This window comes from Lutra lutra, chromosome 3, assembly GCF_902655055.1.
Source record: "Lutra lutra chromosome 3, mLutLut1.2, whole genome shotgun sequence".
Lineage (NCBI taxonomy): Eukaryota > Metazoa > Chordata > Mammalia > Carnivora > Mustelidae > Lutra > Lutra lutra.
Genome location: NC_062280.1, coordinates 38,326,439 through 38,349,396, shown reverse-complemented (window position 1 = coordinate 38,349,396; position 22,958 = coordinate 38,326,439). Strand labels below are relative to the sequence as shown.

General features: G+C 44.2%; 1 protein-coding gene across 1 annotated transcript in view; it reads left to right on the top strand.

Annotated features, from left to right (window-relative positions):
• The window catches only part of DNER (delta/notch like EGF repeat containing), a 327,654-nt gene that overhangs the window by 163,980 nt on the left and 140,716 nt on the right, over nucleotides 1-22,958 (top strand). Inside the window, 1 exon segment of the mRNA XM_047722680.1 lies at nucleotides 7,485-7,630. Within this exon segment, the coding sequence (XP_047578636.1) occupies nucleotides 7,485-7,630 (146 nt within the window).

Sequence of the window (22,958 nt, the reverse complement as noted above, 5' to 3'; positions counted from 1 at the left end):
TCACATGGCCCTGGACTTGGTCTAGGTTCATATTTGCTCCCTGCCCCAATCTCTGTCGTTGCCTCTGGACTGACATTGCCAGAAGACGAGTTAGTTCTCAGGTTATGCTTCTCAGCCCACAAGTATGGAGTCACGAATCCCTGGGTATCCTGACCAGCTTCTTAAGCTTTGCACTAATCTCCATCCTCCCTCTTAAAAAAAGTTGGTGCACATATGCCATTTCATCCCTGCTTTTGTGGAACCAGGTGTGGGATTGGGGGTGTTTGACTTCCCAGTGATTATGTGAATGCAGAAACCCTGGGTCTCCAGTTGGAGCAGGAATCCACAATATTTCAAGCTTTTCATGCCTATCTTCTGCCAGCCATGGGACTTCCTGGACTGTGAACAGTTTTTATAGGTTATAGGTTTATGCCAAGTGACTCGCCAAGTCTTAATAGGAAAAGTCAGCAGTCTGTTTCCAACACCTACTGCTCAAGTATTCACGGCCAGAATTTTGTTTTGCATGTATGTTTTCCTTTAACAGGAAAGAAAATGGTCTTTAGTCAAACCACTGAAGTGAGAAATGCAAATCTCATTTGCTGTTAATCCCAATGAGGTATTAACTACAAAGTCCATTTAAAGACTCTTTAGTGTTAATATTAAAGAAGACACTTGGTAAAATAAACAGTTAATGGCCTGGAGCCAGCCATCTTGTATGCTCCGAACAACGCTTGACCACTCCACCCCGGAGATAATGACCAGACCCCCTTTCAGTTGCTCTCAACTTCTCATTGGCACCAGGGGAGGTGAGTTTGGGAAAGTCACTGGTTTGAAAGGGCTGTGATGATGGCAGAACATTTTATTACCTTGTTAATGAGCACAGTGTGGGGTTGTGGGCAGGGCAAAGCATTTGTATGTTCTTGTGTAGAGTTAGGGGAGAAGGAATGGGGAGAGGGGGAAGGAAACCTACTTTTATTTGTCACCGTAACTAGTTACTTGAGGGTGTTAACAGATCTCTGGATAATCTTTGGAGAAAGTTTTCCTTCATTATGGTTTTAGAATGCATTAGGGAAATCATCTGGTTGATAGCAAGTAGAGGGGAGCTCTCCAAGGTAAGCAGTATCTTTTCTCTCCCTCCTACCCTTCCCTCCCTCCCTCTTCTCTTTCTTTCCCAACATCTGAATATTGAGTTGAACTATGTGGCATCCTTGAAACTTTTTTTTTTTTTTTTTTTTTTTTGGTCAGGTACTACAGTTCCCCCTCTCAATGCTGAAGTGGTCTTCACGTAGTTCTAGATGTCCTTCATGCTGCAGAAATCTTGTCTTTTCTTATCAACCCCACCATGGAAAAATCATGTAGCTATTTGTTTTAGTTAATTATCCTAGCACAATTCTGTTGTGGTCTGATGTCAATACATAGCTAAGTTTATATCGTGAACGTTGGCCTGTAAATCTTGATTCTGGGCCCTGTTCTCTCTCTCTCTGATCCCGAGGCGCCCTTCCCTGTCCCAGTAGTGCAACACCGTCTGTATTCAGATGAGGCCTTTTAAATATTCACATCACCTGATCTGGCCCTTTCTGCCTCTCTGTCCTCATCAAGGTGCTGGCTATTGACACCCTGATGTCCTCATCTGTGTGACACACTGACCTCTTCCTCCAAGTGACACATGACCTTCTCCTCCATATGACATATTGATATCATCAGTGTGACACGCTGACCTCTTCCTTCATGTGACATATCACCTCCTCATCCATGGGACACATGTCCCCCTCATCCATGTGACTTGGTGACCTCCTCCTCCATGTGACACTTGACCTCCTTCTTCATGTGACATATGACCTCCTCAGCTCTCTTGGCTGGCTCTTTCTCAGCCTTTGGAGCTCACCCTAAAAGCAGCCTCTTACTTAGAGCCAGATATGCATCTGCTGGATGTTGAACGGATGAGCTCAGCTTCCCTCCATCCCCATGCTGCTGTCCATCCCACCCACCCCACCGCGCAGGTTTACTCACTGAAGCGCATGATCTGTCACGTAAAGTGACTCAATATTTTTGCCTCATAGTCAGAATCATAGACTTGAACCATACACAATGATGATTTAAATATATGTTTATTCATGAACATTTTCAAAGAACTCTAGTCTTATATTTGTTGTGGTTGGGATGAAGAATATATTTTCTCATGAGAAGGAGAAGGTGAGAAAACGTGACGTAAGTGGGAGAGCCCCTGAGACTTTGGGTGGAGAGCCTTTGCCTTCCTTCTCCATTTCTGCTTTCTTTGTGTTCCTGTGTGAGGGTCTCCTTTCCTGGGATCTCACGCACTTCCTGTCTTATGCTTTGTTATTCCTCTTCAGTCTTCCTCCCTCCTTCCCTGCTCCTTACTTTCTTTCTGAAATCTCATCTTTCTTTCTAAATCTCAGCTTGCTCTTTCCCTTGCTTATTGTTAATTTAAACCAGGCTTTTGCTCGAGTGCCACCATGGCCTGCTGTGTAGGAGCAGTTCTGTAGTGTTTTTTTGGAAGGACCATAGAAGATGCTGGTGTTGCCAAAAGCCCATTCTGAGAAAGCTCTAGAAACACAACCGGAGTGTCCTCCGCATTCAGACTTCATCTGTTTTGTCTCCAGTTGATTCGTCGGCCTATGGATCTTAGAATTCCGAATATGAGGACAAGCTTTTCTATCTCAGTCTGTATCATGAATTATGTTAGGTATATTGGTTTCATGTTATTAAGGAAGAGAAAAAATAGTGACCATTTGCTCCGCATTTCTTTCAAGTGTGCTAGAAGTGCCCATCAGTTTGAGTGTTGTGTCAAAGAAACACACTGGCTTTTCAACAACTTTCAAATGATCACTTATAAAGCCCCCAAAGAACTTAAAAAATGAGCTCTATTTCATTTCAGATTCTTCCTGCTGCCTGTAAAGGGCGCAGTTCTCGCTCTTGGCATGTGGGATTTCCTGAGGGCTGCTTTGCTCTAACTCAGCTGCAGTTTGATGAAACTTAAATTGGACAGTATTACTTTTCATTATGAGCAGCTCCAAGCATTTTCCCTGAGACGGGATCAAAGGGAGGTGCCAACAACTTACTGAAATTACACTCTTACCTGGAAGGAGCCGCCAGACGACATTCTCATCTCATGAGCAGTATACTGCTGAAAATAGCATGCATGTCCTTTTGACTTACTTTGGGGGATTCAGTGACATAATTAGGAATTACATAGTAGTATGCGACACACCGTTGCAAAGATTGATTTCTTTAATAGTTTACTGAAACATTTGAGGGCCAAAATACTCACAGTCTTACGGAGCAAACAAAGCTAATATAGAAACCTTTATCAGAATTGTCTCCAAGAATTTTTCGGGACGCCTGGGTGGCTCAGTTGGTTAAGCAGCTGCCTTCGGCTCAGGTCATGATCCCATCGTCCTGGGATCGAGTCCCACATCGGGCTCCTTGTTCTGTGGGGAGCCTGCTTCTCCCTCTGCCTCTGCCTGCCACTCTGTCTGCCTGTGCTCTCTCTCTCTCTCTCTCTGACAAATAAATAAATAAATAAAATCTTTAAAAAAAAAAAAAAAGAATTGTCTCCAAGAATTTTGGAGACTTAGGATGAGCCAGAGAGTATAAAGATTGTCTAAATAACACAGAATCACCGAGACTTTCAAAAATAGATGTGTAAAATGTGCTTTCAGAGGCTCAAATGCGTGCCTCTAATTCCACGTGATATAATATTACTTATGTTCCTTAGATTAGTTTTTCTACCAGGCCAGTGGTTCTTAACTGGAAGCGGTGTTTGAATTACTCAGGGAATCCTTTAAAAAACATGCCTGCCAGAGGACCATCCTGGATCATTGATTCTGAAGCACTTGTGTTGCAGCCTGGCAGTATGTACTTGGAAAAAGCCCCTGCGAAATTATGAAGCCTCTGGTTTCAAAACTGGTTAAGGATCACTGCTCTTGACTCAAAGTTTGGTGCAGTAGAAACGAAGACTGCGCCATCTTTGTAACCTGGAGATCTAAGTGAGTGCCTGGTTTGTGGACGTGAGTTCAGTAAATGTTCTTGAGGAAATGGAAGCAAACAATCTAGCAAACCATACCATGTATATTTTTAACTACTCATTCATTTAGATTACTACTGGCTAAGTAAATTTAATAGTTGAATAGAATTTTTAAAATAACCTTCAGAGGGAGGACTCTTCTACAGAATTATATAGCATTTTTTTTTAATTTTTTTATTTTAGCATAACAATATTCATTATTTTTGCACCACACCCAGTGCTCCATGCAATCCGTGCCCTCTACAATACCCACAACCTGGTGCCCCCAACCTCCCACCCCACACCCCCTCAAAATTCTCAGATCGTTTTTCAGAGTCCATAGTCTCTCATGGTTCACCTCCCCTTCCAATTTCCCTCAACTCCCTTCTCCTCTCCATCTCCCCTTGTCCTCCATGCTATTTGTTATGCAACACAAATAAGTGAAACCATATGATAATTGACTTTCTCTGCTTGACTTATTTCACTCAGCATAATCTCTTCCAGTCCCGTCCATGTTGCTACAAAACTTGGGTATTCATCCTTTCTTTTTTCTTTTTCTTTTTTTTTTTTTTTACAGCTTTATAAACATATATTTTTATCCCCTATATAGCATTTTTTAAAAAAGATTTTATTTATTTATTTGACAGACAGAGATCACAAGTAGGCAGAGAGGCAGGCAGAGAGAGAGGAAGGGAAGCAGGCTCCCTGCTGAACAGAGAGCCTGATGCGGGGCTCGATCCCAGGACCCTGGGATCATGACCTGAACCGAAGGCAGAGGCTTTAACCCACTGAGCCACCCAGGTGCCCCTATATAGCAATTTTTAAAAAAAGATTTTGTTTATTTATTTGACAGAGAAAGAGAGAGAGAGAAAGCGAGTGAGGGAGCAATAGCAAGGGGAGGGGCAGAGGGAGAGGGAGAAGTAGACTCCCCACTTAGCAGAGAGCCTGACATGGGCCCCCATCCCAGGACCCTGGGATCATGACCTGAGCCACAGGTAGATGCTTAACCGACTGAGCCACCCAGGTGGTCTTACATAGCATTTTGTGATTTAAATGTTTAGTAAGTAGGCATGTGATATAGTTTTTAACAATAATTTAATATGAAACCAGAGAACAAAGCAAAATCACAAAAGACACCTCTATAAATTCTGATATCTGATTTTTCCTCCATTATTTTATGTGTAAAAATGTCTTTTAGAATAAGACCTCTGGTAGCATCCCACCATTGTACCAGGCTCCATTTTCCTATAATGTTTACTCATAAGTTGATAAAAAAACTATTTTTTAGTAAACTGGAATTTATGCATTTGAGTGATTGCTCTTTTTTTTAAAGTTGACATGTTGGATGGCAGGACATTTTGGAAAGTTTTCCCAGGTCATATATGTACCCGTCTCTTGCCTTCCTACCAACCACTTCTCTAAGACTTTGTCCCTTGCCATTAAGGAAGCTTCAGTAAAGGTGGGTAGATAAGAAAGCATCTGAGACAGAGAAAAACCAGGGACCTGTACACGGGAGCGTGTACTCGGGCACAGGTGGACACAGCAGAGCTTGGAGGAGGGTGGACTGTTGAGGAAAAGCTCAGGAATAAGGTGAGATCGGAGCTATAACGTTGGGAGAGGATGGGGTATTCCAGGCAACTGTTTACAGAGCTGGGGTGAGCCAGACATGAGCAAAGGCAGCTGGGAGATGGCGTAAGCCGCCCACAGAGTGAGGAGCCATGACAGAGGAAGTACGGACCTCTGTAGAGGGAAGTGCCTTTGCCAGAACCATGCTTTCCTTCTGTCCCAAAGCCAGTGAATGATCAAGTTTTCAGTAGGACATCTTAGGAAGAAAGCCACTAGTTCTCTATGGGTGTGAAATACCACTGTTTGTGAGACCTGTGGAACCTGTCTTTACCAAGGCTCCAAGAGACATTTGTCTCCTGGTTACAAACAGAAGTTGAGAGGTGTCTCTCCTCTGCTGTGACTTGCTTTAACATCCATCATAACCTTAAAACTTGTGGGTTGAATTAAATCTTACATTGCTGTTTCGAATCTGTCATCTGCCTGTTAAAAACAACCCCGGCGTTAATGGAGTACTTGACATGTTGCAAATTCATCTCTGGGCGCTCCTCAGGCCAGAGGAGGAGGGTGACCATTTTGTCCCATTATTTGAGACAGTCTCATTTTATGCCTGTGTCCACTTGCAATCATGAAAGCTCTCCCATTTTTTTTTTAAGATTTTATTTATTTATTTGACAGAGAGAGATCACAAGTAGACAGAGAGGCAGGCAGAGAGAGAGAGAGAGAGAGGGAAGCAGGCTCCCTGCCGAGCAGAGAGCCTGATGCGGCACTCGATCCCAGGACCCTGAGATCATGACCTGAGCCGAAGGCAGCGGCTTAACCCACTGAGCCACCCAGGCGCCCCGAAAGCTCTCCCATTTTGATTGGAAAAGAGTCCTACTTTGGAGGATAAATTCTATGGTCACCCTATTTTGCGGTTATTTTCCTTCCCCAGCACAAGAGAAAATTGGGGCTCAGAGAGTCATGGATGTCTAGAATCACTGTCACCACCTTGTCTTAAGCACCTTGTATGGGCAAAACAGGAGTCTGTCTCCTGGATAATGGAAATGTTAATGGTAGGTTGTTCGTTTAGAAATGAAAACTTAGACGTAAATAAATGAATATTCTTGTTAGAAAAAAAGAGACACTCTCCTAGGGAAAGCATCATATTATTGATGCAAGATACTTGCAGTATTATTTCTTCATTCCATTTGGAGGCTTTTTTTTTTCTACATTTATTGTTACCTCCTACGTACAAGTAGCTGCACTAGTTGCAAGATCATTTGGGGATAAATATGACACATCAGGGACGGTTCGATCAATCTTCAACTGTGATTGGCCCTGTTTTATTAGATGGTTAAATCACATAACTTAATTGATACCGTGTAGTCAGGCTGATGATGAATGATGCTAGGTATCAATAAGCCCATCATTGAATGTGTTCCTGTCCTACTTATCCACCTGTCAGGACACTGAGAGCCACTCGGGCAGGCTGGCATGGGGGGTGGTCTTGAGAGATATTTAGTGCTTGTCACCATCCAAAATAGCCAGGATGAGGAAGAGTCGGGAGGTATGGGCAGGTGGCCTCTGGGAGAAGATGGGCTCAAAACTAGTAAATTCTAAGATGCTAATGGGGGGTTGGAATTAAGAGACAAAATGGCCCCCGGAAGAGATGGGCAGGAGCAGAACAGCAGCATCTAATGCCATGACCGAGGGCCTGGTCTCTCCTTGGGCCTTAGGTATTTCTCATGTTGCTTGATCTTTCTTGAAAGGCCAGAGGTCTGAATGACCACTAGTCACACGCTTTATTTCTTGGCCTAGCATTACATTTTGTTTTGTTCGTCTGACTTGAATGCTGCGGAAAATAAACTCATCGTCTTGTGGAAAGAATGTTGGTAAAGTTTTACTTTACATTTTCTTTTGTCCCCCCCGCCCTTAGGTTTTGTGAATGATTCTGTTACTAAATCTATTGTGGCTTTGCGCTTAACTCTGGTGGTGAAGGCCAGCACCTGTGTATCAGGGGAGAGCCATGCAAATGGCCTGGAATGTTCTGGAAAAGGAGAATGTACCACGAAGCCATCCGAGGTAAGGGGACACCTGGTAGCTTTTAAAAGTTATATTTACGTAAATATGTGTCTATACCTGTATATTGATGCCTATCTATGTCTATCTATCAAGAATGAAAGAGGAGAGAACTAGTGAATTTGCTGAAAAATCCCTACAAATTTCTGGTTTCAGTTATACATTAGTGAGCAGCATATGGATATCCAGTCTCTGTGTAACTTTTTAAAGTCCTTTTAACATGTTGGGGCAGTGCTAGATTTTGCTTTGGGTGAAGTAGAGATGTTTTGAGAAGAACAGTCCTGCTGTCTGGTGGAAGAATCCAGAACAATAGCAGAGGCATTTACTTTCCAGTTGTTACGTCTCCCCTCCTCAGACTTAGCATTTCTCTAGCGGAAGTTCTATAACAGAGTTACAGAAGCAAGAGAAAAGAATAAGAAGGAACAGAGAAGACGCAGGGTCAGGAAGGCTCATGTTATTTTTGACCTATGCGGACCAGCGTCATCGATGCTATGGTGGGCCACAGTCCTGTGCCCCTTCTTCTTTATGGCTCAGGTCACACGGGCCTGGGGCAGGGGCAGGGAAGGACAAGTTCCTCCTCCTTGTTCTCTACTGAGTGACAGGGGTCTGAGAGGCAGACCAGCATGGGACTGTGGTCACTGAGACCCACATCCCCGGTACAGGGCTCTGTTAAGACAGCTTCCGCAGGAGTACTTGGGTTCTGCCCGTCATCCCAGGAGAGGGAGACTCACCCCTTAGGAGGGAGCCTGTTCCATTAGGGTACATCTGTTCCTCTTGCCACTTGCCTCCATGAACATCTCCCTGTTCCACACATTTGTCCACTGGAGTTCATGCAAAGTGAGGTGGGTCCCCCAAGTCCCAAAAGAGCGTGGTTTGTTTTAGACCGATATTTAAAAAAATATTTTTTTTAATTTGAGAGAGAGAGAGTGAACAGGAGCCAGAGGAGACACAGGGGGAGAGGCAGAGGGAGAGGGACAAGCAGACTCCCTGCTAAGCAGGGAGCCTGACATGGGGCTCGATCCCAGGACCCCGAGATCATGACCTGAGCCAAAGGCATATTCTCAACTGACTGAACCACCCAGGTGCCCCAGTTTCAGATCAATTTTACGGGTGGTGCAGGTGAACTTTCTTTGGAGAAACTTCCTGAGGGTAATGTCGACACATTTGGTAATAGTGGTATGAACTTGGTACACTGAGGGGAGGGAGGTGACGGACAGAGAGGTGTTGGGAGACACTTTCAGGCGTTGCTCAGGTCATTTTGGAAGACCCATGATCTTGATGTGTTAGGTGTATATTTGTGGAGGCGTAAATATACCATTTTCTGGTGAGATATTCTCTGCAGAGGCAGAATGCCCTAAGAGAGTTAGAGAACAATAATTTATGCTAAATCTTTGAAAAGGAACACAAATGTAAACCAAAGCCAGAATGAAACCCCCCCGGCAGGGGATGGTGCCTGGCATGGAACCAGGAGACAGAGCCAGGGATTTCTTGTATAAAGCCAAGCCTGCCCCTGAATCCTGTTTTCTTCCATCTTGCCCAGCAACTTGGGCCGTTTTCTCTCTTTCCTGAGGAGAAGCTTCATTTATCAGTTCATGGGTGGAAAAAAAGAAGTAAAGGATCTTGAGTGTTCTGCTGTGACAGTAGAGGCAGAGCAGGGTATAGAAGCTGAGAGAAGATGAGGAAGCAGTGGGGGAGCTCATCTGATAAGGACGTTCCAGATGAGAGGAAGCGGGCAAACCTGAGGAATGCTAACGGCCCCAGCTGGAAGAGCATCAAACCTTCCAAGTGTGAAGAGGAGACACATCGGTGTTCCCCAGATTCATCCTTATTATTCCGAGTGAATAGTTCTTGGGCCTCACTAGCTGTGAGAAAGACAAGAGTGGTGGACGAGAAATGGCTGAGATGAGGAAGGGAGGATTGTTCTCGGAATTTGGGACTGACACAGTGGTTGTTCCCTTGTGAGCTTTCTCTTACGGTGGATGAATCATCTGAGGAGACTTCTTACCCATACGGAAGTCACCATGATTTGTTTTGTTTGTTTGTTTTTGTTTTTGTTTTTGGAGACGGAGAGAGAGGGGGAGACGATGCATGCATGTATGGTGGGCAGTGGCAGAGGGAGAGGAAGAGAGAAAATCATAAGCAGGCTCTAGGCTCAGCGCAAAGCCCAATGTGGTGCGCGATCTCACAACACTGAGATCATGACCTGAGCCAAAACCTAGAGTCAGACACTCAACCGACAGAGTGACCTAGGCCCACCATGTTTTCTTAGAACATGCATGTTGCTGGCTTACCCTCTTCCTCTGCATGGGTGTCATCTGCGTGGCCCCTCTCCCCAAGAGGCTCTGCCTGCTGGTGTAGAATTAACTCACTGAAAAGGCAGCTGAAGCATTTAGCGCCTGGCAGGTAACTTCGCAGATCTTGCCAAAGTGCTTTGTTTTTTTGTGCAGAAAGGACTCAAGAGCCTTCCTGAAGAATCCCTGCTAATTTTGGCAGGTCACTTAAAGGAGGTACAGCTTCATTATGGGTGCTGGCTCTTTTGAAGAGCTCTGAATGCCCCGCCTCCCTCCTCTGCCCCCCGTCCCACACCAGGTGTGAAACCTCTGTTGTTGTTGCTTCTCTCAAAGCCTGCATTTACCTTCAGTGAATTGAAGGAAATTGTGGCCAGTCATCTTACCCAAGCCACAATAATTACCCCCAGTGATGCTAAGCGAATGGCTAGGCTGCAATTACCATGTTGCTGTACAGACCCGCCACATTGTTTTCTTGGAGAGAACCATCTGGAAGCCAGTCCTCCCATTCACAAAAACATGGCAGGAGTTGTACTACCTGTGGCAGGATTAGGAATGGAAATTGGGCTTATATTTTTCGAGTGTAAGTGATGTCCCAGGGCTTTTTGTGATGGTTGTCAGTGGCTGTCGCGGTGACTTGTAAACAGTTTGGTGGCCATAAAAGACTGTTGCTCTCAGGTTTCCTTCTTTGTACTGTTTCCTCAACTTAGAAGTTACATAGTGCAGTCTTTCAGCCAAGGCAAGAAGCCACTCTGTAGTTCAAAACAAAAAGAGCTCTACTTGGTGGTTTAATGCGATTGTTTCTAATTACTTTTATATCTTTTTATTAGATCATCCATCAAAATAAGAGCAATTCTGTGATTCCCATACTACTCTCATTGGGTCATGGAGGTATTTCCTTGCAGATGGACTTTGGCTAGAGGCGATTTTACATTTCCAAGCTGACAGGTGGTTTGCCATAAAGCTCTATCTTCATGCTCTTAGAGAGCACTCCGTCCTCAGAAAGTCTCTCTCTCTCTTTTTTTTTTTAAGATTTCTTTATTTATTTTAGAGAAAAAGAGAGAGAGAGAGAGAGAGAGAGAGCGCGTGCACATGCAAGCAGAGGGAGAGGAAGAAGGAGGTGGAAAAAGAGACAGAGAGAGAGTGAAGCAGATTCCCCACTGAGCATGGAGTCTGATGTGGGCTCGATCCATGACCCTGAGATCTTGACCTGAGCTGAAATCAAGAGTGGGTTGCTAAACTGACTGAGCCATCCAGGCACCCCTGGGAAAGTCTTTTTGTATGTTTACTGTAACATGGGAAGGAGCTCTGTTTTTTGAAAACTGCTTTTGTTAACGAGGGTTGATTCTGATCTTTTCTTCTCCTTACCCCTCCAAAAAATTTTTAAAAAATTAAATAAATAAAATAAAAAATAAAAAGTTGACTCTAGTTACTACTTCTCTTTGAATTTTGTCACCAAATTTGGCTGCTGTCTATTTGATGATTCCCTAATTATCCTAATGGTAAGTGTCAGGGCGCTTTGCTGGTGTGGGCCTTAAGCCTTCTTAAGATCCACTTAGGATTCACGGACCCTGTCTTTCAAGAACAAGAGTTATGTATTAGGATTCTCCAGAGAAACAGAACCAAAGTACAACCTATCCTATCCTATATATTTATGAATTAAGGAGATTTAGTTTAAGGGATTGACTTATTATAACTCCATCATTGTGGAGTCTTGGTGTCGCCAAAATCTGAGTGGGAGGCCAGTGAGCAGGAGACTCAGGAAAGAGCTTCAGCTCTCGTGCAAAAGGGTCTTCTGGTGAACCAGGAAGAGCTGATGTTGGGGAATGAAGTCTGCAGGCCATCTGCTGCAGAGTTCTCTCTTGCTCAGGGGAGATCAGCCTCTCATGCTATTTAGGCCTTCAACTGTTTGGGCGAGGCCCACCCTCGCTATAGGAGTAAGCTGCTTTCCTCAAAGTCCACGGATTTAAATGTAAATCTCATCCAAAAACACCCTCATAGGAGCATCCAGAATATTGTTTGACCAAATAGCTAGGCACCATGACTCAGCCAAGTTGACACATTAAATTTATCATCATGAGATTCTATTTTTTCTCAGATTCACCGTTGCCTCCTTTCTGCTGATTTGTGTTCCTTGCCCACAAAGTTAAAGGAATAGTTTTAAAATTTTAGTTTGCCTAAGATTTGCTTGAGGCCCTGACAAAAAGGTTCATATTCCAAGACCCTCACTCGGATTATGACACCCTTCATTGGCAGCCAGGTGATTTGGCGGAAGTAGATTGTGGACTATCATTCTGTAAGTGGAGTCTCAGGACCAGAGCTTACCATCTCCCTACTTTTGCTGCTTCTCTAAAGCAATATACAACATCTTTTTATTCAAGGATTTCATTGTTCATAATTTTAAGGTCATGTGGAATTAATAAAGAGAAATGCTGATAGGTGATATAATGTTTCCATACTTACCTCAGTGCTCTCCTGTGTGTTAGCCCAGGTCTGTATTGATAAGGATCAGGCCTCCATCCTTAGAAGGTTCCTCAGGATTCTCTCTAGCTCTTGCCTTCGGAATCTATCATCCTGAGGCTGTTTGAATTGGATACAGGTGCTACCTACTCAGACTTTGTTTTGAGAGAGAGGTAAGCTGGCTTTGTGTCTGAGAGCCATTCCCAAGCCCCTTTGGAGCCTGTGTCTTAATCTTAATTCTGTCTCTAGATGTGGGCCTGTCCACGGGAGAAGTAGGAACATGTCAGGTTCCTGAAAGTTCCCAACCTTCTGTTACCTCCCTCCCTACTCCTGGGAGTTGAAGGCTCAAGCTCTAGTAAGTCCTAGTATTTTCACAGCCGAGTTCTTCTGGTTAGGGTTGGTTTATTGGGAATAAGTCACTGACCTTAACTGGTTGCTTTGTCCCTGGTTTGATAACACCCTCTGTCCTTGTTCTAGAGCCCCTGTGGCCTGGGTAGGGGATACTACCCTTCCAGGAGTCAGTCTGCCTTATATCAACACCCTCCTTATTGTTTTTCCTATTTCCAAAGATGTGCCTCTTTATTAGGGCTCCCAGCAAGTTCCCATTTCTGAAGTTTGCTTGTTTCTAATCTCATTCGCAGGGCAAAGTGATGAGTCTGCCCTGATCTGCGTGCGTGAACATCCTTTCCAGCTTGAACTGTGGCTCCCCTCACTAGCCAAGTGTCCCCCTGCTTCCTCCCTCAACTCCCTGTGGTTTTGCTCATGCTGTTCCCACCATCTGGAATGCTTAGCTGCTACACCATCCTACTCCAGCCCTGTGCCTCCTGCCCTCCCACCTTCCTAACTTTATTCCAGGTTCAACCCCAAACCTTCTTCCTTCGGAAAGCTATCCATACCTCCTGCTACAAGCTCCCTCTCTCAAGCCTGGCAACATTTTAGTTTTCTAATGAGACACCTGACCTTTGATTTCTGCTTATATTTCTTTATGTGTGTTACTATTTGCATGCACTGGCCTGCAGAGTTATTACCCATCTGTGCCTGGTCCCACGCCAGGCACTGGCGAGGACACACTTGGTCAGCTAAGATGCGGGGTGCTGGATGAATCGTGGATTCAAGCATGGGGTGATGTGTGCCATGGGAGGGATCTGCAGGTGCCTTTTGGAGGCTCAGAGAAATACCTTACTCAGAGATGGGATCATAGAGAGCTTCCCAGTGGAGCCTCAGATGGTGAGCTCCGTGCTTTTAGAGCCTGTTTGTTCCATCTGTATCATTGTAACAGCTCAGCAGGGGACTTCCGGCATGGTTGGGGGGGGGGGTGCTCCAAAACTGCCTATGAGCCAAATGAACAAAATAAATAATTAAGAACAAGAATAGGGCGTAAAATCAAATCTCTGAGTTTCGAGTTAGATATTATAATTTGAATTATATGTTTGGTTACGGGAGCATGGGAAGGACATGGTGAATTTGGTTTCATAAACTAATGAGTTGGAAACTAGTCTCTGATCTTAAGCCTTCCCACAGATGGTGTGACCCAGAACGTTGTAGTAACCCCTCGGGAACATTTCAAGCAATGTTGCCAAGCCTTTTCTTCTCATTTCAAAAAGAAATCGGTTAGAATAATTTGAACCAGTGGCCTCTTTGATGCCATCCTCCTGTGGGCTGGAAACTGTCAGCAAACTCCTCTTTGGGTTAGGAAGAGCACTGTGCCAGGGGGCAGAAGAAGATGTCATATTCTTTGGCTCATCACATCTATGAGAGCTCATTTTTCCACCACCATCAGTCTAAGTGTAAAGACCCTAATGAGGCTTTGCAAAAAGCCTGTGACCTGGCAGGTTTTTGAGAAAGAAATGGGGAGGGACATTGGGTAGACAAGGAAGCCCATCAAAGAATCAGAGGAAGGGCATTTGCTGTATCCTTCTCGGCATCAAAACAGCAGCTGGCAAGCAAGCCATGGAGCTGCTTGCTGCTAGTTCTGTTCAGTGCATGGCAGGGTCAGGTCCCCACAGGCTGCCAGCACTGTGGGGGTGCTCCCCCTGTAAGTAGGGAACAAACCACAGCAGGGGAGGGTCAGAGCAAAACAGTGGATGGAACCTACTTGACGAAGCAGTGGTTAGTGGTGTTACAGAGAAAAGAGACACTTTGTTCTAAGAAATTGTTCTAAGGGAGGGAGGGCTTTTTCTTGACTGAATAAATAGCTTCAGAACAGTGCTCATTAAACATTTTTGAGCTGGAGAATAGATGCTTAGGAATAAATGCCAAATGAACGGGCCTGAGATACATTTATTTGCTAATAAGGGATGGGCGATCTGTCCTACAGATTTTCCTTGCAGAAACTGCCTTGTGGATCTCTGAGATGAAAGTACTTTTATGGATAATAAAAATAGAATCATAATTATTAGAAACATATTAAGCACAGAGATCATAATGTGAGTGCATCCCAGTTGTGTTTTCAGTGATCAAGGAGAAGCCTGTCTAGAATCTCACTGACTCGTGTCTGAATTATAATTCTTGGCACTAATGTAATTAAACAGCCATTGCTGGGGCAGCTGGGTGGCTCAGTCAGTTAAGCATCTGACTTCAGCTCAGGTCATAATTTCAGGGCTGTGGAATCCAGGCCTGAGTGGGGTTCCCTGCTCCCTGCTCAGCTGGGGAGTCTGCGTCTCCCTCTCTCTGCTCTTCCCATGCTTGTGCTCTCTCTCTCTCAAATGAATGAATAAAATCTTAAAAAAAATTTAAAAAAATTAAAAAGCCATTGCAGCCTCTTATGTTGTAAAACAGGATGATCATATCATTGCCTACACAAAACAGGACAGCATATTTGAGTCTATTTTAAATTATTTAGAGAAATAATTGTAAATTTATGTCCCAAAGGAAAGATGTCTCACCATGCTTCTGTTTGGTGTCAGCATTTTCCAGAAGGTTGAAATGTATCTCCTCCTGCTAGTGGACAGTTACAGAAGCCTTGTTGTTGGCATCCTAAATATATTGGGGTGAGGATTATATCCCTCGTGACATTTCCAGGGTCAAAGAATTGAAAGTAGAGGTGATTTTTTTTTAAGATTTTATTTATTTATTTGAGAGAGAGCGAAAACACAAGAGCAGGAGAGGAGGAACAGAGGGAGAGGGAGAGGCAGACTCCCCACTGAGCAAGGACCCTGGGATCATGACCTGAGCCGAAGGCAGACGCTTAACGGACTGAGCCTCCCAGGCATCCCTGAAAGGTAATTTTATTATTTTTTTTAAAGATTTTATTTATTTATTTGATAGACAAAGATCACAAGTAGGCAGAGAGGCAGGAAGAGAGAGAGAGGGGGAAACAGGCTCCCCGCCGAGCAGGGAGCCCGATGTGGGGACTTGATTCCAGGACCCTGAGATCATGACCTGAGCTGAAGGCAGAGGCTTAACCCACTGAGCCACCCAGGTGCCTCCAATCCCTGAAAGGTAATTTGAAAGGACTCCCCACCTATTTTGTTTTAAACACCAGGAAACGGAGGTCTAAGAGAGCTTTAAGCTATTTGTCCACAGCCCAAGAACTAGATTGTGGTAGAGGCAAGACAAGAATGGAGGGAGATTTCTGCCCATCTGTTGGGGGGCTCCTTCCATGGGGCAGCACTGCTTCTAGTAGAACATTCACGGTGACAGTGAGCCTTACTGCTTGTGTAGTGTCTTTGCGTAAGGGTTCACTGTTCACTGTAAGGAAAACCAGGCACTGTCAGGTCAAAAACTTTTTGAATGATTTGACCTTGTGACTTTTGGGGGCAGCACTTCTTCAGGCTTAACATACTCATGAATTCTGGGAGGATCTTGTTAAAATATGGATCTGGACCCTGTGGGTCTGGGGGTGGCCCTGAGATGAGACACTGCTGATACTGTGCCATGCCGTGGAGGCCAGACCTCAACAGCAGTCAGAGAGACCTAGAAGATTCGACAATTTCCACTTGGAGTTTGGGGCATACATTACATGGGCAGGGGGGACTAAGCTCTCTGGGACTCTCTTCTTGTAGAGAAGACTTTGAGAAAATCAGAGTACAAGGGAGCCAAGGAAGGCAAGGAAAGAGAAAATCCCCTTTATGGTGACTAACATAACAATAAAAAAAAATCCCTATAGGTGTCCCCTGTGACCCTTTACATATAGCCTGGCCACTGTTCTTTGGTTTATTTTATTTTATTTTTTTGTAAAGATTTTATTTATTCATTTGTCAGAGAGAGAGAGAGAGCACAAGCAGGGGGAGTGGCAGGCAGAGGGAGAAGCAGGCTCTCCACTGAGCAGGGAGCCCGATGCAGGACTCAATCCCAGGACTCCGAGAGCATGACCTGAGCCCAAGGCAGATACCTATCAACAGAGCCACCCAGGCGTCCCTGTTCTTTGTTTTAGATTACTCCCTCCCCCCTTTTATTGAGATACACTTGACATATAGCATTGCATTAGATACACTTGACATATAACATTGCATTAGTTTTAAGAGTACAAGGTAAAAGTTTGATACAGGTGTATGTTGTGAGATGATCACCCTCCTAAGTTTAGTTCATTCATCACGTCACTTAGTTACAATTTTTTTTTTCTGGTAGTGAGAATTTTTAAGATCTACCTTCTTAGTCACTTTTGAATACACAATACTGTATTAACTATAGACATCATGCGGTATCTTAGATCCACACGCAGTATCTTAGATCCACAGGAATGATAAACTTCTGCTTGTACAATAATAAAAAGAAGGTTCTGGCTAGATTTTTATGCCTGCGAGAAGAAAATCCTCACTCTGGAATTTGGTGGGCATGCTTTCCTCTCCCTAAAACACTCACCCTTGCGCCCTTTGATTGTTTTCTGCCCATGGTTTTCCGTTCTGCGCGGCTGCTCCAAAGACAGCGTTGGTATAAATGGACTCATCTTCTGTCCTGAAGTCTGAGGAGATTAGGGCTTTGGTTTGATGCTGAAGTTTTCCCCATTCCTTCTGTGACATCCTCTTAGGTTTTAAGAATTGGTTCTGGCTTTGCGGCTTACCGGTCTGAGTTGTGGGAATATTAGGTGGATTCGGAATGAAGGTCTATGTTAGGGGGTAGGACAGTACAGTGTCCCCAAACGAAACTGACATGCCAGTGGACCCTGGGTGTGTGACTAATGTCTTCGTGGCAGGCAAGAGCTGGGAGGGTGGTGTTCATGGTATTAGTGGAGATCTCCTGGTCCTTCTGTCCAAAAATAGCTCCCTGCTGGCTTTCCTGGTGCTTTCTCTTCAGCGGTTGGTCCCATTTTCTGCCTGCCAAAGAGTTACAGACTCACTGGAGGATTTGTCCCCTGGATGGGGTGTTTGTGGTTTTATTTACAGAACAGCGTGGCTTCACCTCACCCAGTGGTTTTTGACTTTTTGGTCTCGGGGCTCCTTTATAGTCATAGAAAATGCTGAGGACCCTAAAGAGCTTTTGTTTATTGGGTTATATCCTATTGGTATTTATCACATTAAATTTAAACTGAGGAACTTAATATTAGTAAACCCATCATTGCATGGTAACATAAATTAACACTTTTTAAATAAAAAGTAACTATTTTTCCTTTTTTAAAAGATTTTCTTGTATTTGTGGGAAAGAGGGAGGGAGCGAGAGAGTGAGCACAAGTTGGGGGAGGGAGGGGCAGAAGGAGAGAGAGAAGCAGACTTCCTGCTGAGCAGGGAGCCCCACACAGAGCTAGATCCCAGGACCCCAGCATCATGACCTGAGCTGAAAGTAAGAGGATTAACTGAGACACCCAGGCACCCCAAAAAGTAACTACATTTTTCTTTTCTTTTTTTTCTGTAACTACATTTTTCAAAGCAGAAAGAATTTAGTGGGAAGAGAAGCACTGTTTTCATTTTAACAAATCTCTTTAATATCTGGCTTAAAGGAAGATGGCTGGATTTTTACACTTGCTTTTACATGCAATCTGTTGCAATGTGTTGTTTTGGTTGAAGTGTATGAAGAAAATTTAGCCTCAACAGATACTTAGTTGGAAAACAGAGGAGTGTTTTAATAGTCATTTCAGATAATTTTGGATATTTTTCTTGTAAATACTTTTGAATTTGATAAATGGCAAATTTTTAAAGGTTAATTGAATGCAAGAATCTGACACCCTATCAATGAACTCTTGTTCTGTTAGATTTCCCTTGATATGTCTTATATTTTTGATCTTCTACCCATGAGTGGTTTTTATAACTTCTCACATTGGCCGTTTGGAAAATACTGGAGTAATACAGAGCTCCCCAGAGCTGACACATTTCATTATCCGTTAACAAAAAAAATCACATTGGTGGTTAATTTCACCACTAGTCTCACCAGGAAAGTCTTGAAGTCTTGTGAATAGGTCAAGTTCATAATGGAAGATAGAAGTTTTCCAAAATTTGAATTTTTCCTGAGAAGTTCAAATTTTATCCCTGATAACAAAAATTATTGGTTGTTTTACTTGACATGATAGGGTGACTTCATTCATTTGAGAGAAAATACCCGCTGAATAGCCAAGTCTGAACAACTTTAGTTTGTCAGTCATTGTTTTAAGGAAAAAAGGTGTTCCGTGAAAAGTGAGCTAGTGCACGACTCAAACAACTGTGCCCTGTGTTTCCTTGAGGTCAGCCCCTGACCTTGGGGGTGCATTGGAAGTGCTTTATGCATAACTCTGCTTTGTTACAGAGAACGTCAAAAAGATGTGTGCTCAAGGGTTTTGAGATTTCATAAAATTTTAATTTTTCACATCTTCATCAAGGACATTCTAAGTGAAACTGCCATTCCCCTCCCACCCCCTGCAAATGCTTGATGACAGTGAAGAGGCTTTGATTGCTGCCTCGAAGTCTCTGCTTTGATTTGTGTGAAGGCAAGAACAGTTTTTCTCACCTTTGTCTTGCATCTTTAGTACCAATTCCAACAGAGTGAAAAAGACACATCACATTTTAATATTATTATAAGATAGTTTTGGCCTCGTGGACGCCCTGAAAGGGTCTCAGACCCCTCCTCCCAGAGCACTGGGAAGCCCTGTCCTGGTCCAGACTTGGCCTTGGACCTTTCTCTCTGGACTCTCTTTACTTTCTGCACCTTTAACCTATTTTTCTGACCCCCTCCAGGTTAGTTTTGAAAGGTCAGCTTTTCTGTTCCTGACCTTGAAAACCACTTTGCAACTTTTGTCTTTTCTTTGGGGTGATTCTTTGAATAGCTTCTTTGTAACAGCTCTGGGTCACTATGCCAAAGTCCAATTTGATGAGTCCTAGCTTTTGTCTGCCTCTTGACCCTCAGTGACCCCCAGGTTCTCAGATCATTTCTACCCACACTCACGCCCACCTTCAGATCAACTCCCACTGCCCGCAGGGGTCTCCAAGGCAGAGACTCCCTTTCCTTGCCTCTTTGTCCATTCTTCCTTCCTTGCCAGGTTCTGCCAAGAGCTAGATTAAAAACAAATGGAGCATTTCCTAAAATCCTGTTAAAAAGATAAAATGAAAGCAGGCCAGTGACAATCATAGAAATCTGACGTGCTTAAAACCAACCTTTCTGTGAAACATCATTGCAAGCTCTTTAGGTAGTAAACAGTTACGAGAAAATGGAGCAGATGGCTTTTCAGAAAATCAGCCGGCTTTCCTGGGAGAAGAGGCAAGATTTCACTCCAGGATCTTGCTGTAGGGAGGATAGTGGTGGTGGTGGTGGGGGGGGGGGGGGGGGTGTGTGCACGCGTGCGCACGCGCACGCGCGCGGGGTAGGCCAGGGAGTGGGGGCTGTTACAGGCAGCAAGGAAGAGCTTGGGTAAGCAGTATGCCTTGCCTTTTTGGCAAACTTGGCACGGAAGGGAGGGAGAGAGTGGGTTGGTGCTCCAAGTGGGGAAACAAATCAAAGGGAGGAGTTTTTTTTAAAACTTCTAGAGCTTAGGATGTATCATGCTGATGAGTTAACAAGGCCAGAGCTAGGAAGCTGGCAGATGAGGCAGGATGGTAGGTGGGGCGTAATTAATGTACGAAGATCCTGGAGGAGTCAGAATCAGAAGAAATCCAAGAGGGCTTCAGAGCAGGGGAGGAAAGCTTCCTTCTCTGAGGCAAGTGATGTCAGGCACAGGGGGTGATGGGACTTCTAAAACAATTTTTTAAAAAATTGAGATGAAATTCATAAGATACAGAAGTAACCATTGCAAGGTCAATAATTCAGGGGTGTTTAGTCCACTTACAGTCATGTGGAATTGGCACCTGCAAAAGGTGGAATGACATGGTCACCGATGTCCAGGGGCTTTAAGATGGAGCTAGGAGGCCATTAAGGAGGTGGGCCGTGTGCACGTTCTCACCAGTGGAAGCAGGAGCTTTGGAGCTGGGCCACACCATGAAATTTCCAGGGACTTAGCCCGAACACCTGCACCCTCCCACAGTAAGAGATTTTGCTCAGTGATGGCCTTAGAGACCACTTACATTCTGTTTAGATGAGTTTTCTGCCAACATCAATCAAAATTTTTTGTAAACAACACAGATGGGCATTCCCTTTTGTCTTTAAAATCCCTTGACTTTTGGGGCGCCTGGGTGGCTCAGTGGGTTAAAGCCTCTGCCTTCGGCTCAGGTCATGATCTCAGGGTCCTGGGATCGACCCCCGCATCAGGCTTTCTGCTCAGCAGGGGGCCTGCTTCCTCCTCTCTCTCTGCCTGCCTCTCTGCCTACTTGTGATTCCTCTGTCTCCATTCAAATAAATAAATAAATAAAATCTTTAAAAACAACAACAACAACCAAAAACCCTTGACTTTTATTCCCAGGGGGTGGGGAGAGGGCTGTACAGTTTGGATTGCTACCAAAAACCTGTACTCCCCAAATTACAATTCTGAGACCCCCCCAATACATGCTTTTGTTCTATTTTAGCTCTGCCTCTTTTCTCAGTTGGCACACCTTTATCTAGTTTCAGGACATTTCATTCCTCCTGAAGGAGATGTGTCCTGGTACGGCCATCACTCCCTGCTCCTGCCCCCAGCCCCTGGTGACAACCGGTCTGCATTCTATCTCTAGAGATTTACCTCCTCTTGATATTTCATACAAATGCAGTCCTACAGTCTGTGACCTTTGCGGGTGGGCTTCTTTCTCTCCACACAGCATCTTCCAGTTCAGCTGTGTCATTCCCAGGGTCCGTAATTCCTTCCTTTCACAGTTGAATAATATTCCATCGTATGGTCATGCCCCGGGTTTGTTTACCTGTTTACTGTTGAGGGACATTCAGTTTGTTCTCCGTTTTTGGCTGTTGTGCTAGTGCAGCCAAGAACACGCATGCACGAGTATTTGAGTCTCTGTTTTCACTTCTTCTGAGTGTATACCTAAGGAATGGAGTCTCTGGGTCATATGGGAATTCTGTCCAGGGTGGAATCGGGTCTGGGATACCTGGTCAATCTGAGGCTAGTGTTTGCCAGCCTGGTCTATTTCTAGGGAATGTAGAGCAAAGAGGTTTAGAAGAGATGGTCCCCTGATACTGCCTTGACTGGCAGTTGGCCAGGAAGCTATCACCTCCACGACCAAGGGACAGGACAGGTGTCACCCCAACACCTGTCAGACCATATTGAGCCATCATGTGGTTCTCTTCCTGCAGACCACCTTTTCCTTGTCTAAGAGTAACCCCAAGAAAACTGGCCCAAACTCGCATGTCTATTACTCATCAGCAACAGTGAACTCATTCTATACTCAACTTTCACATAACGGACATTGGAGATGAAAATCAGCATTTGACTGAGCCACCAGCATTACTCTTTCCCAAGTTTACAGTGGAGGAGAATTTCTAGTTTAATAACTCTGAAGTTAGACAGGGTATTTGCAAGTCAATAAGGAGCAGAAGAGCTGGCTTCAGAGGGGGAGGAGAAAGTTCTCCCTGGAATTAGGCAGGTGCTCAGTAACAGATATATGGAAGGAGGTTACCACAGGCCCCCAGGGGCTTCGCAGTGAAGGCAAGGATTCCAACTCTATATGCCTGTACTTGGTTTCCACATGATTCTGGGCAGAAAGTTCAAGCCATGTCTTAAACTTAGACAGAGGTGACTCTATGATATATGTAGGGCGATCTCATTTAGGGCTTAAGTGTGGATGGAAGGGTATAGAGCATGCTGGTGTGACAGGCTTCCAGGAGCGTGCAGAGGCCCTGGCAAATGTAGAATGTTCCAGATTTTTCCAGAATAGAAAGGTCATTAATTATGTAGGACACCAGAACCGCCATTTATACATCCTGTTTTTGTAGTCACGACATTTTGGCAGGAAACATTGGGAAAAAGAAGCACATGAACACAGCAAATGCTGGTAGCAGCTGACAGAGTACCATTTATACATTCCATATATAATGACCCATGAGTGTTGAGCTCTATAGCTATAGAAAAACATAAAAATTTTTGCTTTTTCTCTCTTCATTATAATTTAATAACTGCTTTCTTTCCTAACTCCACTAGAATGATTTTGGGTTTTCTTTCCTACTAGCTTTTTTTTTTTTTTTAAGTTTTCATTTCTTTTACATGTTTTCATCACATTTTGCCTATGTCCTTTTTATTTGTCATTATCTGGTTTTGGTTTAATTTGGTATATATGTAAGAGCTGGTGAGGAAAGCATCATAGGTAATCACCCTCAAATGGTGT